Consider the following 13,757-nt stretch of genomic DNA (forward strand, 5'->3'; position numbering starts at 1 on the left):
ATGCATGCATCCTACCCAGGGACTCAAGGAGCAGGCCACCTCACCTGCCAGCACCTGTGTGCTCCACCCAAGGGCCTAAAGACCAGCCTACTCAGGGCCCATACTACCACCACTGACACCTGCATGTGCCCCCCAGGGAACCAAGAACTGGCCCATTGCCATCACTGCTGATGCTCACATACCCCACCAAGAGGCCTGAGGACCATCCCACTTGGCACCTCCATCCCCAGCAAATCCTCACCACAGCCTCCAAAAACAACTGCAGCCTATGCCACTAAGGAACTTGCAGACATCTCCAATACTGATTACAGCCAAAGTAATCACATGGAGACTACACTATGGTGCCCATCCAGAACCAAAGCCAAAGCCATGTACCCAACTTACATTATAGATACATCAACAGGAAAAAATATTTCTCTATGGAAGCTACTTTATAAAATTGGGAAAAGTGACAGTTATACCAGCTGTGGAAATATCAATGTAAGGACACGTGAACACAAAAAATCAAGAAAACATGATACCTCCAAAGGAACACAATAATTCTCCAATAACAGACCCCAAAGGAAAAAAAAGATCTATGAAATGCCTGAAAAGGAATTTAAAATAACGATCTTAAGGAAATCTAGCAAGATACAAGAGTATACAGATAAATACAAAGAAATAAGAAAAACAATTCCTGAGCTGAATGAGAAATTCAACAAAGAGATAGATATCATAAAAAAGAACCAAACAAATCCTAGAGCTGAGGAATTCAGTGAATGGAATAAAAAAATACAATTGAGTACTTTAACAGTAGACTAGACCAAGCAGAAGAAAGAATTTCTGAACTTGAACCCAGGTCTTTTGAAATAACCCAATCAGACAAAGGTGGTATGGGGGTGTTGTGGAGGGAGGAAAAGAGGGAGGGAGAAAGAAGAAAGAATGAGAAGGAATTAGGAAAGCCTAGGAGATGTGGGAAACAAGCAAACAAATAATCAAATTTTAGAAGTTGCAGAAAGAGAAAAGAAGGAAAAAGGCATAGAAAAATACTGCATATTCTAACTTATAAGTGGGAGCTAAATAATTTGTACACATGGACATAGAGTGCAGAATACTAGACATTGAAGACTCAGAAGGGTGGGAGGGTGGGAGGGGGAGTGAAAGAGGAGAAATTACTTACCAGGTACAGAGTACTTATTCAGATGTGATTCCACTAAAAGCCCAGACTTCATCACTATGCAATATATTCATGTAACAACAAAATTGCACTTGTACCCTTTAAATTTATACCAAAAAAAGAAAACTTAATGAAACAATAACTGAAAAGTTCCTAAGTCTTGGAACAGATATAAACATACAGATATGGAAAGTTCAATAATCCCCAAATAGATTTAATTTTAAAATGTCCTCTCCAAGGCACATTATAGTCAGAATCCAAAAAGCCTGGATCTCAGTGTGCATTACATGTGCCTCTTAAACCCTACTAAATATGTCTTCAAAATTTCCACTCCTTCTGAAATATTTTACCTGACCCTGTAGTCAAATGTTTAAGCATACAGACAGTAAGTGAGCAACTCTGGATTAGAATTCTGATTATTACGTATGTGATATGAGAAAATTTTCTTACTGATTTTTTCTGAGCTTTAGTTTCTTCATCTGCAAAATCAGGATAATAGAAAAAAACACCTACATTGCAGGATTGTTGTGAAGGTTAAATGAGGTAATGTGTACAAAGTGCCCAGCATTTAAGTGTTTGATAAATGTTAACTCCCATTTTTTAACATGCCAGCCCATTTAAATGGTGAAAACTAATTTTCATCTTTGCACTATCTGCAAGGGAATCCAGGAAATGTACAATCATACCTTTTCAAACTCTATAATACAGTAAGGCTATATTGTAGTGGATACCAAGTACTAGTTCTTCATGTTCAACATGGCCAATAAACATGATTTTTCTCTGTGGCACTCTATCTTCATTTGTATGACCAAAGAAACACATTTTAAAATGTATTCTACGTATTGCTGAACTACGAGATGATGTTTCAAATATAATTTGTTAGCATTAAGAAAAATAAGACATACTTTAATGCATTGCCAAGTTTTTAAGTTCTATCAAAACAGAGCCAAACTCACAAGGTCTAAATAAACAGTACTCTTATCTTGGACGTGAGTAGTTTTATACTCTGGAACAAGACCGACAATCGTAATTAACTTTTGTTCTGAGTTTACTGTATGCCAGCACATATTCTAGCATTTGACATGTATTATCACAAAAACTCCAATAGGTAGGTAATAATATTCCAAATTTACAGAAGAGGCAACTAATGCATGAAGATTTCAGTAATCTATACAGCTAGTAAGTGGCAGAACTGAGATTTGATTCCAGGCAGTCTAGCCTGGCCCCAGAACCAATGTTCTTATGTACCCTTCTTAACTGCACAGTAAGATGCTTCTGTTCTTCTAGGGTTTTTATGGTTTTAGGCTTTAGGTTTGAGTCTTTAATCCATCTGGAGTTAATTTTTGTATAAGGTGTAAGGAAGGGGTCCAGTTTCAGTTTTCTGTATACGGCTAGCCGGTTTTCCCAGCACCATTGATTAAATAGGGAATTCTTTCCCCATTGCTTGTTTTTGTCAGCTTTGTCAAAGATCAGATGGTTGTAGATGTGTGGTATTATTTCTGAGACCTCTGTTGTGTTCCACTGGTCTATATATCTGTTTTGGTACCAGTATCATGCTGTTTTGGTTACTATAGCCTTGTGGTATAGTTTGAAGTCAGGTAGCTTGATGCCTCCAGCTTTGTTCTTTTGGCTTAGGATTGTCTTGGCTATATGGGCTCTTTTTTGGTTCCATATGAAACTTAAAGTAGCTTTTTTTCTAATTCTGTGAAGAAAGTAGCTTGATGGGAATAGCATTGAATCTATAAATAGCTTTGGGCAGTATGGCCATTTTAACGATATTGATTCTTCCTATCCATGAGCATGGAATGTTTTTCCATTTGTTTGTGTCCTCTTTTATTTCTTTGAGCAGTAGTTTGTAGTTCTCATTGAAGTGGTCCTTCGCGTCCCTTGTAAGTTGGATTCCTAGGTATTTTATTCTCTTTGAAGCAATTGTGAATGGGAGTTCACTCATGATTTGGCTCTCTGTTTGTCTATTATTGGTGTATAGGAATGCTTGTGATTTTTGCACATTGATTTTGTATCCTGAGACTTTGCTGAAGTTGCTTATCAGCTGAAGGAGATTTTGGGCTGAGACCATAGGGTTTTCTAAATATACAATCATGTCATCTGCAAGCAGAGACAATTTGGCTTTCTCTCTTCCTATTTGAATACCCTTTATTTCTTTCTCTTTCCTGATTGCCCTAGCCAGAACTTCCATTCAGGACATAGGCATGGACAAAGATTTCGTGACTACAACACCAAAAGCAATTGCAACAAAAGCCAACATTGACAAATGTGATCTAATTAAACTAAAGAGCTTCTGCACAGCAAAAGAAACTATTGTCAGAGTGAACAGGCAACATACAGAGTAGGAGAAAATTTTTGCAATCTATCCACCTGACAAAGGGCTAATATCTAGAATCTACAAGGAACTTAGACAAATTTACAAGAATAAAACAGCCCCATCAAAAAGTGGGCAAAGCTGTGAACAGACACTTCTCAAAAGAAGTGGCCAAAAAACATATGAAAAAAGCTCATCATCACTGGCCATCAGAGAAATGCAAATCAAAACCACAATGAGATACCATCTCACACCAGTTAGAATGGCAATCATTAAAAAGTCAGGAAACAACAGATGCTGGAGAGAATGTGGAGAAATAGAAAACTTTTACACTGTTGGTGGGAGTGTAAATTAGTTCAACCATTGTGGAAACAGTGTGGCGATTCCTCAAGGATCTAGAACCAGAAATACCATTTGACCCAGCAATCCCATTATGGGGTATACACCCAAAGGATTATAAATCTTTCTACTATAAAGACACATGCACACATATGTTTATTGAAGCACTATTTACAATAGCAAAGACTTGGAACCAACCCAAATACCCATCAATGATAGACTGGATAAAGAAATGTGGCACATATACAGCATGGAATACTATGCAGACATAAAAAAGAATGAGTTCATGTCCTTTGCAGGGAAATGGATGAAGCTGGAAACCATCATTCTCAGCAAACTAACACAGGAACAGAAAACCAAACACCACATGTTCTCATTCATAAGTGGGAGTTAAACAATGAAAACACACGGTCACAGGGAGGGGAACATCACACACCGAGGCCTGTCGGGGGGTGGGGGGAAAGGGGAGGGAGAGTATTAGGACAAATACCTAATGCATGTGGGGGTTAAAACCTAGAAGACAGGTTGATAGGTACAGCAAACCACCATGGTGCATGTATACCTATGTAACAAACCTGCACATTCTGCACATGTATCCCAGAACTTAAAGTAAAATTTTTTTAAAAATGCTTCTATTCTATCTTTTTAAACTCCAAGCACTTAAAGTACTTTCATTGTATATTTAAGTTATGCAACAAAAAGTTTAATACTATAATGACAGAATACATGGTAGAGATATAGAACCAATTTTAATCTATGTTACACAGCCAAAATATAAAAAAATGAATCTTATACTTAATAAATATCTTTTGAAATTTTTGGCTAACTACTAAAATTATGACTAAGTCTTAAAAGAACAAGGACTTAACTATATTCATTTGGTTTAGAAAATAAAGGAATTGTTGCTCATCTTCATTTGTTAATCTACACGCTTGTATTCCTTTGTATTAAGAGTTAATCATTATATGTATGCTGCCTTCCTCCTCTTGGCACAGACCATGTAAATGGACACTGCACAAGTCCAACTTCTCAGAGTTGCAGTTCTGGAAAACGTCTTTCTAGTGCCGATGTTTCAAAAGTAAATCGCTGGGGTCCTGGAAGACCACCATTTCGAAAGGCCCAGTCAGCAGCCTGCATGGAGATTTCTTTACCAGTTACAACAGAAGGTATGTTAAACATATTAAATTTTTTTGTTACAGTTAAAATTTGGTTTATGATGGTAATGGGAACAGAGATATGGGATGGAGATCACATATGAAAGATGTTAAAAAACTACTAATCAGTGAATACCTGAGAGCCTGATGGGACTGTGGCCATAACTCCAACTCCATTCCTCACTCCACCTCCTTCCTCACCTCTAAAACCAGAATGCCTCTGCTTATAGGTAACTACCCCCTCCTCTGTACAAAGGGAGACCTATGCCTTAATCTGTTCCCTACCTTTCCCATAATAATTAAGAGTTTATTTCAATCCCAATGGTAAGCTTTTTGGTGTCTCTATCTGTAGATATTTAATGTATTGCAACCTTAATTTCCTCAATTGTCAAATGAATGTGACCAAGAACAAAGGCAAGATATTAAATTCTAAAGTTTGCAATTTTCATCTTCATATATTTTTAAAAGGAAGGTCTATTTGCTTATTTATGGAATGAGTGTGGGGCGGTGGGGGAGGGGAGTAAATTACAAGAGCCAGAGACCAGAAATTTTTACAGAGGCAAAAAAAGGGAATTTTGTAACTTTGCTGCAACTGTCTTATTGATAAGGAACTTTAGAGAAAGAGATAGGAAAAAAATAATTTTAGGAAGATTTGCTATAGTAATTCTATGCTGTGAAGTAAGTCTCTATTTACTACTCCTGAAAACTTTTGACAGTGATCTATATTGGTCTTCAAATTTAAAAAAATTATATTTAAGTTTTTGGTTTTTTAAATATTATGCTATACTAAATCTGATTCCTTAGATATGCAGATAATGATGTTATTTCTCTAACAGGTGTCTGTGAGTATCAACTTTGTATGGTGATGAACCATGAATGGAAAAGATTTGGAGCCATATAATATCTAGCATGTTATAAAAGAAGCAATATGTAATGATTATAAAAGAAGTAGCCCCCTTTTAATTTTTATTTTTTAAAGAGATAGGATCTCATTCTGTTGCTGAGGTTGGATTACAGTGGCATAATCATAGTGCACTGCAGCCTCTAACTCCTGAACTTAAGTGATGCTCCTGCCTCAGCCTCCCAAGCAGCTGGAGGTACAGGTGCACACCACCACATCCAGCTTATTTTTCAGTTTTTGTAGAGACAGTGTCTCACTAAGTTGCCCAGGGTAGTCTTGAACTCCTGGCCTCAAGCACTGGGGTTACAGACAGGCATTAGCCACCACACCCAGCCAGAAGTAGCACTCTCAATCACTGTAATGAGAGGTGGGAATTTTGAATTTTAGATACTTCTACCTCTAATTTGTCCTGGATTCTGGGAAAATTACTAAACTCTAAGTTTGTCTCCAAATCTGTAAAACATATAACCTCCAAGCTCCCTCTCATCTCTAAATTTTATGACAAACAATTATTTTTATAAATTTGCTAAGAGATAAAAAGGAGAAATTAGGAATACTATATTTTGTTTCCTAGAAAAAAGTCTGAGGAGCCTATATTTATCCTCTTTCTATAAAAACAATTATGAGTTACATGTGTACCTATCAAGAGGGAAAAGAGAGTGAAGGCTGTAGAAAGAAAAATATGAAGAACTTGTACTCTGGAGAGATTATAAGAGCAGGACAACCTTGATAACATTTCACTGAGCTGTATGAGTTTATGCTTATTGGAGCGTGCACATGTACAAGTGTTGATGAGAGGAGAACCTGAAACCATCCTGTTTTTTTTTTAAGTAAGTGAGCTGAAGCACTCTCAGAAAGATTACCACTATCAACAGGATGGCATATAGTCTGTACTCTTTGTTTAGCCCTAGGCAAAGTTAGGACTGCATTTGAATTAAAGGTAACAGCCTGAAACCAGTTCAGGGAGATAAAATTTGCATTTTGGCCTTGGTAGAAATGTTAATTTTTAGAATTGTAATTACCCCAGATATAGAATATGTTTGCCGCAGAAGATTTGTGATCCTGATAAGCCCTTTCATGCCAATCGCCACAGTATTGTCATTGGAATTGACAAGAAACTGTTAGGGATACTTCCAACAATTTAGAGGTAGGAGGGAAGCACAATTTAACTGATGTCAGGAATTCTTGTAACCATTACTATTTAGACTAAATCTTTTCTCTAGGTAAAAGAATTTCAACAAACTTGTGAGTTAACGTAGAGAAAGAAAAATGGTGAACTGGAGCTCAGGAGCCTCCAATTCTAGTCCTAGGTCTGCCTAAGCTTATGAATTATACTTCTAGACTTCAGTTTCTCCATCTTCAAAATAAGCTGGTGAACTGGATAAGCTCCCTCCCAGGTCAATTAACAAACAATGAAATTTTACTTCCTCCTCATAATTTTGGTTTATATATATTAAATCTGATGTTATTGTGGAAATATACTAACAATTTGTGTGGGTTTTTTTATTTATTTCCATAGAAAACCGAGAAAATTCCTATAATCGTTCTAGAAGCTCTAGTATCTCCAGTATTGACAAAGATTCTAAAGAAGCAATTACAGCACTATACTTCATGGACTCCTTTGCACGGAAAAATGACTCTACCATCTCTCCTTGTCTGTTCGTTGGAACCAGTCTGGGAATGGTGTTAATCATCTCCTTAAACCTACCATTAGCAGATGAACAAAGGTTTACAGAGCCAGTCATGGTATTGCCAAGTGGTAAGAGTTTGTATTCATTCATTCCTTCACTGTTACTTTTTCAAATTTAGATATAAGGTATTATAAACATAAATTTGTATTGATTTGGAGCAAAGGTTATAAGTATTCTGCACAATGGGAACTATTAAGAATTTTATACATCATATACCATCCCAACATCTGTCATATTGTAACTTTCCTTTGGGGTAAAAGAGTACAACCATTTCTTCGGTAGTAAACTGTGTAAGTGCCAACCTGAACAATGACATGGGAAATAAGTTCCTGAAAAGCACTGAGGAAAACCTTAATGCAAAACTTAAATTTATTTTTAACAAATTGAAGCATTACCCAAAGTTCCATGCCAGATCAGAGCATGAGTGTTTTTACATCATCCTTGAAGAACTCAGAATAATTAAGCTAGAAGCTATCTGACCTAAGGTGGATTTCTAAAGACTTTTATAACCTTCCCATCTTGTTTCAAAAGCATGCCACCCAATTTCTTTCCTTTTCATGCTAGTGCCTAGAGAATTTGACCAATGTTGTAAGTATTGTTGCCAAGCATATGTTGTATTCTCTTCCTCCTTGAATTATCTTTTTTTGAAGAAGAGATAAGTATGATTCCTCCTGTTATTCCTAATTTGTTCTTATCACTAATTTTATTGTTTCCCTGTTTCCTATATAAGAGATTTTCAGATAGTTTTTAAGTCAAAAAATTTCATTACTCTGCAGGATAAGGGTTTTATTTTAAAAGGATATATATTATATAGAAGGTTACACTTGTGTTTTCTTTAACTAATGTGCTAAGTTCATATGACAAGATTGTAGGTAGAATAGTCAGTTCTCTACTAATGTGGCAAATTCAGATTTGTGTTTTAAAAGTTAATCGTGATGACAATTTTATTTTAACATATAGTTCACAATGAAAAATATATTTTACTATATTCCTAATTATAAAGAAATATACACAATTCTTTTGACTGGTGAGTTAGTTGGAGTCAAATCAGTGAGATCATAATGAATTATTAATTATTAATTCATTATTTAACTCAATAAAAGATTATATATATTGGACATCTAATATGTACCAGGCATTCCTCACAAGTTTAAAGGTACAATCAGCTTCCACTGTCACACAAGTTTAAAGCTGTAAGTGAAAGACAATTTCGTAATTAGAAATATTCTAACAATTGTGGTTTTCTGTATCACAAGCATAGAAATAAGCAATCCCTGGACTAATAAAGCAGATCTCTCAATATTATAGGGAAATTCTTTGTCATTCTTAGCACATATACTTAGACCAAAAAATGATGACAAAATACAAAATAAGTATAGATTTAACTTTTGACACTATTTTGTAAATATTTGAAAACTTTTTCTTTATCTATTTAATAAGATTTAATGGGAAGCTATCTTCTCCAAGTCTCTATGTCACTATTCTTTCAAGACTCTAGTTAATAATATGTGTCAACATCAGTTCATTGGCTGGGCACAGTGGCTCATGCCTATAATTCCTGCACTTTGGAAGGCTGAGGGAGGAAGACTACTTGAGGCCAGGAATCCAAGGCCAGCCTGGGCAACATAGTGAGACCCCATCACTACCAAAAATTTTTTTTAAATATATATATTTTTAAAAATTGCTGGGTGCAGTGGCTCACACCTATAATCCCAGCACTTTGGGAGGCCAAGGTAGGAGGATTGCTTGAGCCCAGGAGTTCAAGACCAGTCTGGGCAGCATAATGAGACCCCATCTCTACAAATAATTTTTAAAAATTAGCCAGGCATGGTGTGTGTGTGCCTGAGCCAGAAGGATGAGCATGCAGTAAGCCATAATCTCACCACTGCACTCCAGCCTGGGTGACAGAGTGAGACTCCATCTCAATGAAAAATAATAAAAACTTAATTAATTAAATCAAATGTGCCACACTTATACAAGATGTTAGTAATAAAGGAAATGACAGAAGGGGTATGTGGGAACTCTTTATACTATCTGTTAAATTTTCTTTAAATCTGAAACTGCTGTTAAAAATACACTCTATTAATTTGTTGAAAAATGATGTATATGAAGGAGAAAGCCATGAGTCTGGGTTCCCATGTTTGTTCTGTAATTAACCATTACAAGAAAGAAAGTCTACTTGGGAGCCATAATTTATGGCAGTAAAAAGAAAGGAGGGAAAAGATAAAGGTGACAGAAATCTTGTTTAAATTTAAAGTAGAAAATTTTGTGCTTCCTCTTTCAGAGCCTACTTATTGACTAACTGTCCCGGTCTTCACTCTCCTTGCCATATTTATTTTCTTTCCTATACCCATGAGTCTCTGCCCAAGCTTATGGGAACTATTATGGGTACTGTTTATGTTATTATGGTTGCTGCCATAGCTTATGGGAACCATTAAAGAAGGTTTGGATTTAGGGGCATTTAGCACTTGTCCATTGTCAGTGCTGAAGTGAGTGACATGCTCTCTGACCTTGAATGCATCTTTTTTCCTGTGAGAACGTTGTTAAATAAACTTTTGTTAGTCGGCCTAGGAAAATTCATGAGTCAAATAGTTTCCTTAGACTTGAAAACAGTCTACTTTGAAATTTATCCACTCATTCAACAAACATTTACCAAGCCCATACCACCGAAATAAGCACTGGGGATACAGTGGTCCCTGTTTTCAGAGACGTGTAGGGAAAAACAAAATTAAACACAAAATTACAATAAAGAAAGTATAATAATGGAAATTACACAAAGAGAAATAAAGAATACCATGGCAGCATGGCAGGGGGATTTGGGGAAGAGCTCCCTAACAAAGATGACATCTGAAGTGGAAGTTGGACAAGTTTGGGAGGAAGTGTACAGTACTGGCGTTTAAGAGTAATTCAGAGGCTGGGCGCAGTGGCTCACAATTGTAATCTCAGCATTTTCGAAGACCAAAGCGAGAGGAATGCTAGAGCCCAGGAGTTCAAGACCAGCCTGGGCAACACTGGGAGACCCTGTCTCTAGAAAAAAAATTTTTTGAAAGACTAAAGTCAGTACAGTGTGAGTAAAACTCTAGAAGTAAGAGAGGACATGGCATAGCTGGAGACTGTAGATAGAATGATACTAAATGAGGATGGAAAAGTAGGCAGGGAATTATTATACAGTGCCTTATAAATCATGAAGAAGGAAAAGACTACCTAGTAGATTATTTTTTCAGTAGAAAACTTGTGATGCAAAACATTGGGTTTTTTTCAAGATCTAGTTATTAAATTTTAAATTTTATAATTGTAAAAATCAAAATATAAAGGAAAAAAATGAAAATTCTGCCACTAGCAAACTTTGTCCCTTCTCTGTCCCCGTCCCCATCCTCATTTCCTCCCCTAGGAATTTTACTCTCCACTAGCAACTTGGTGAGAAATTTGTTAAAACTCATTTTAAGTTTTGTTTATTTCTACTTAACTCTTTATGCTGCCAACTATAAATTATTCTATAATGATCAGTTCTGCCATACAAAGTACCTAGCATGCTTTGTAACATATATAATATATATGTGTATATATAAAATATATATCTCTCATAATCAAACTCAAGATTTAAATTCATGATTAAAGTCAAGATTCTCCAGAATAAATTCATTCTCCTTACCCCAGTGGTAGATGCTTTTTCATTGCTATAAATGAATACCTGAGATTGGGCAACTTATAAAGAGAAGAGGTTTAATTGGCTAATAGCTCTTCAGGCTGTACAGGAATCATGGTGCTGACATTTGCTTAGCTTCTGGTGAGGCCTCAGGAAGCTTCCAGTCATGGTGGAAGGCAAAGAGGGAACAGGCACATTACATGGCAAGAGGAAAAGCAAGAGAGAGAGGAGGGAGGTACCACATAATTTTAAATAACCAGATCTTATGTGAACTGGCACAGAGAGAACTCACTAATCACCAAGGAGATGGCGCTAAGCCATTCATTAGGGATCCATCCTCATGATCTAATACGTCCCATTAGGCCCTACCTCCAACATTGGAGATTACATTTCAACATGAGATTTGGAGGGAACAAACATCCAAACCATGTCAACTTCCAAACTAGTTATTTTTAACACTCTTTCATTTCTGTTAGTAGTAGAATATTAACAGAAATGTAATTAATAGCCATCATACTACCTAAATAGCCTCCATAACTTCAATTTTTTTCTTCTGATCCCTTTTACTCACTGCCTTCATATTGGTCATATACCAGTATTATTTTCATCATTGAATTTTCACTTTTGGACCTACCCTGTCTACTCTAGAGTTGTCCCAGCCTTACTCCCTAAGTCAAACTTATTTTCCAGCATTCAATTCCATTAAAGTCCATTTCTCCATTGAAGAACTAGTAAACTAATTTATATAAATATGAAAATAGGTTAATGTGCTTTCTTATGATATAATATAAAACTGGTTAATAGGCTTTGTCTGGAAATTATTTAATTGAAATTAGAATGATATTATTTTTAATCCTAAGTCTAAACCTTGATGAAAAACTTTATTAAAGTATTATTTAGTTAAGGTCTTTTGATATAAGATGGGTATATTTCAAATATACTTATGAAATTCACACATTTTATCTCTTCTAAACTGCAATAAGAACTAATACAATAATAACATTGTAAAATCAAACATAATCATTATATTTGACTGAACAAGAATAATAAAGGCCTCATACACAATAGTCAACATATATACTCCCCATTTATAGGTTTCAATATTTAGCACCTTTTGGAGTTACCAGTATCTCTTATTCTATTTCATATGTTCATGTGTACCCATTGTTTAGCTCCACCTTATAAGTGAGAACATGTAGTTTTTGACTTTCTCAGTCATTTTATTTAGGATAACAGCCTCCAGCTGCATTCACATTGCTGCAAAGGGCAATAATTTCATTATTTATTTATTTATTTTATTATACTTTAAGTTCTAGGGTACATGTGCACCATGTGCAGGTTTGATACATAGGTATACATGTGCCATGTTGGTTTGTTGCACCCATCAACTCATCATTTACATTAGGTATTTCTCCTAATGCTATCCCTCCCCCAGGTCCCCACCCCCCGACAGGTCCCAGTGTGTGATGTTCCCTGCGCTGTGTCCAAGTGATCTCATTGTTCAATTCCCACCTATGAGTGAGAACATGCAGTGTTTGGTTTTCTGTCCTTGTGTGATAGTTTGCTGAGAATGATGGTTTCCAGCTTCATCCATGTCCCTGCAAAGGACATGAACTCATCCTTTTTTATGGCTGCATAGTATTACATGGTATATATGTGCCAAATTTTCTTAATCCAGTCTGTCACCGATGGACATTTGGGTTGGTTCCAAGTCTGCTATTGTGAATAGTGCTGCAATAAACATACATGTGCATGCATCTTTATAGTAGCATGATTTATAATCCTTTGTGTATATACCCAATAATGGGATTGCTGGGTCAAATGGTAATTCTAGTTCCAGATCCTTGAGGAATTGCCACACTGTCTTCCATAATGGTTGAACTAATTTACACTCCCACCAACAGTGTAAAAGCATTCCTATTTTTCCGCATCCTCTCCAGCATCTGTTGTTTCCTGACTTTTTAATGATTGCCATTCTAACGGGTGTGAGATGGTATCTCATTGTGGTTTTGATTTGCATTTCTCTCATGACCAGTGATGATGAGCATTTTTTCATGTGTCTGTTGCCTGCATAGATGTCTTCTTTTGAGAAGTGTCTGTTCAAATCCTTTGCCCACTTTTTGATGGGGTTGCTTGGTTTTTTAGTGTAAATTTGTTTGAGTTCATTGTAGATTCTGGATATTAGCCCTTTGTCAGATGGGTAGATTGCAAAAATTTTCTCCCATTCTGTAGGTTGCCTGTTCACTCTGATGGCAGTTGCTTTGCCGGACAGAAGGTCTTTAGTTTAATTAGATCCCATTTGTCTATTTTGGCTTTTGTTGCCATTGCTTTTGGTGTTTTAGTCATGAAGTCCTTGCCCATGCCTATGTCCTGAATGGTATTGCCTAGGTTTTCTTCTAGGGTTTTTATGGTTTTAGGTTTAACATTTAAGTCTTTAATCCATCTTGAATTAATTTTTGTGTAAGGTGTAAGGAAAGGATCCAGTTTCAGCTTTCTACATATGGCTAGCCAGTTTTCCCAGAACCATTTATTAAATATGGAATCCTTTCC

General features: G+C 36.1%; 1 protein-coding gene across 8 annotated transcripts in view; it reads left to right on the forward strand.

The window, feature by feature from the left end:
• The window catches only part of STXBP5L (syntaxin binding protein 5L), a 507,233-nt gene that overhangs the window by 457,438 nt on the left and 36,038 nt on the right, over positions 1 to 13,757 (forward strand). For all 8 annotated transcript variants that reach the window (XM_003825169.4, XM_008950467.3, XM_003825168.4 and 5 more), the window contains 2 exons: positions 4,811 to 4,981; positions 7,390 to 7,629. In XM_003825169.4, the coding sequence (XP_003825217.1) occupies positions 4,811 to 4,981; positions 7,390 to 7,629 (411 nt within the window). The remainder of the gene's footprint in view (positions 1 to 4,810; positions 4,982 to 7,389; positions 7,630 to 13,757) is intronic.

Source organism: Pan paniscus, chromosome 2 (assembly GCF_029289425.2).
Source record: "Pan paniscus chromosome 2, NHGRI_mPanPan1-v2.0_pri, whole genome shotgun sequence".
Lineage (NCBI taxonomy): Eukaryota > Metazoa > Chordata > Mammalia > Primates > Hominidae > Pan > Pan paniscus.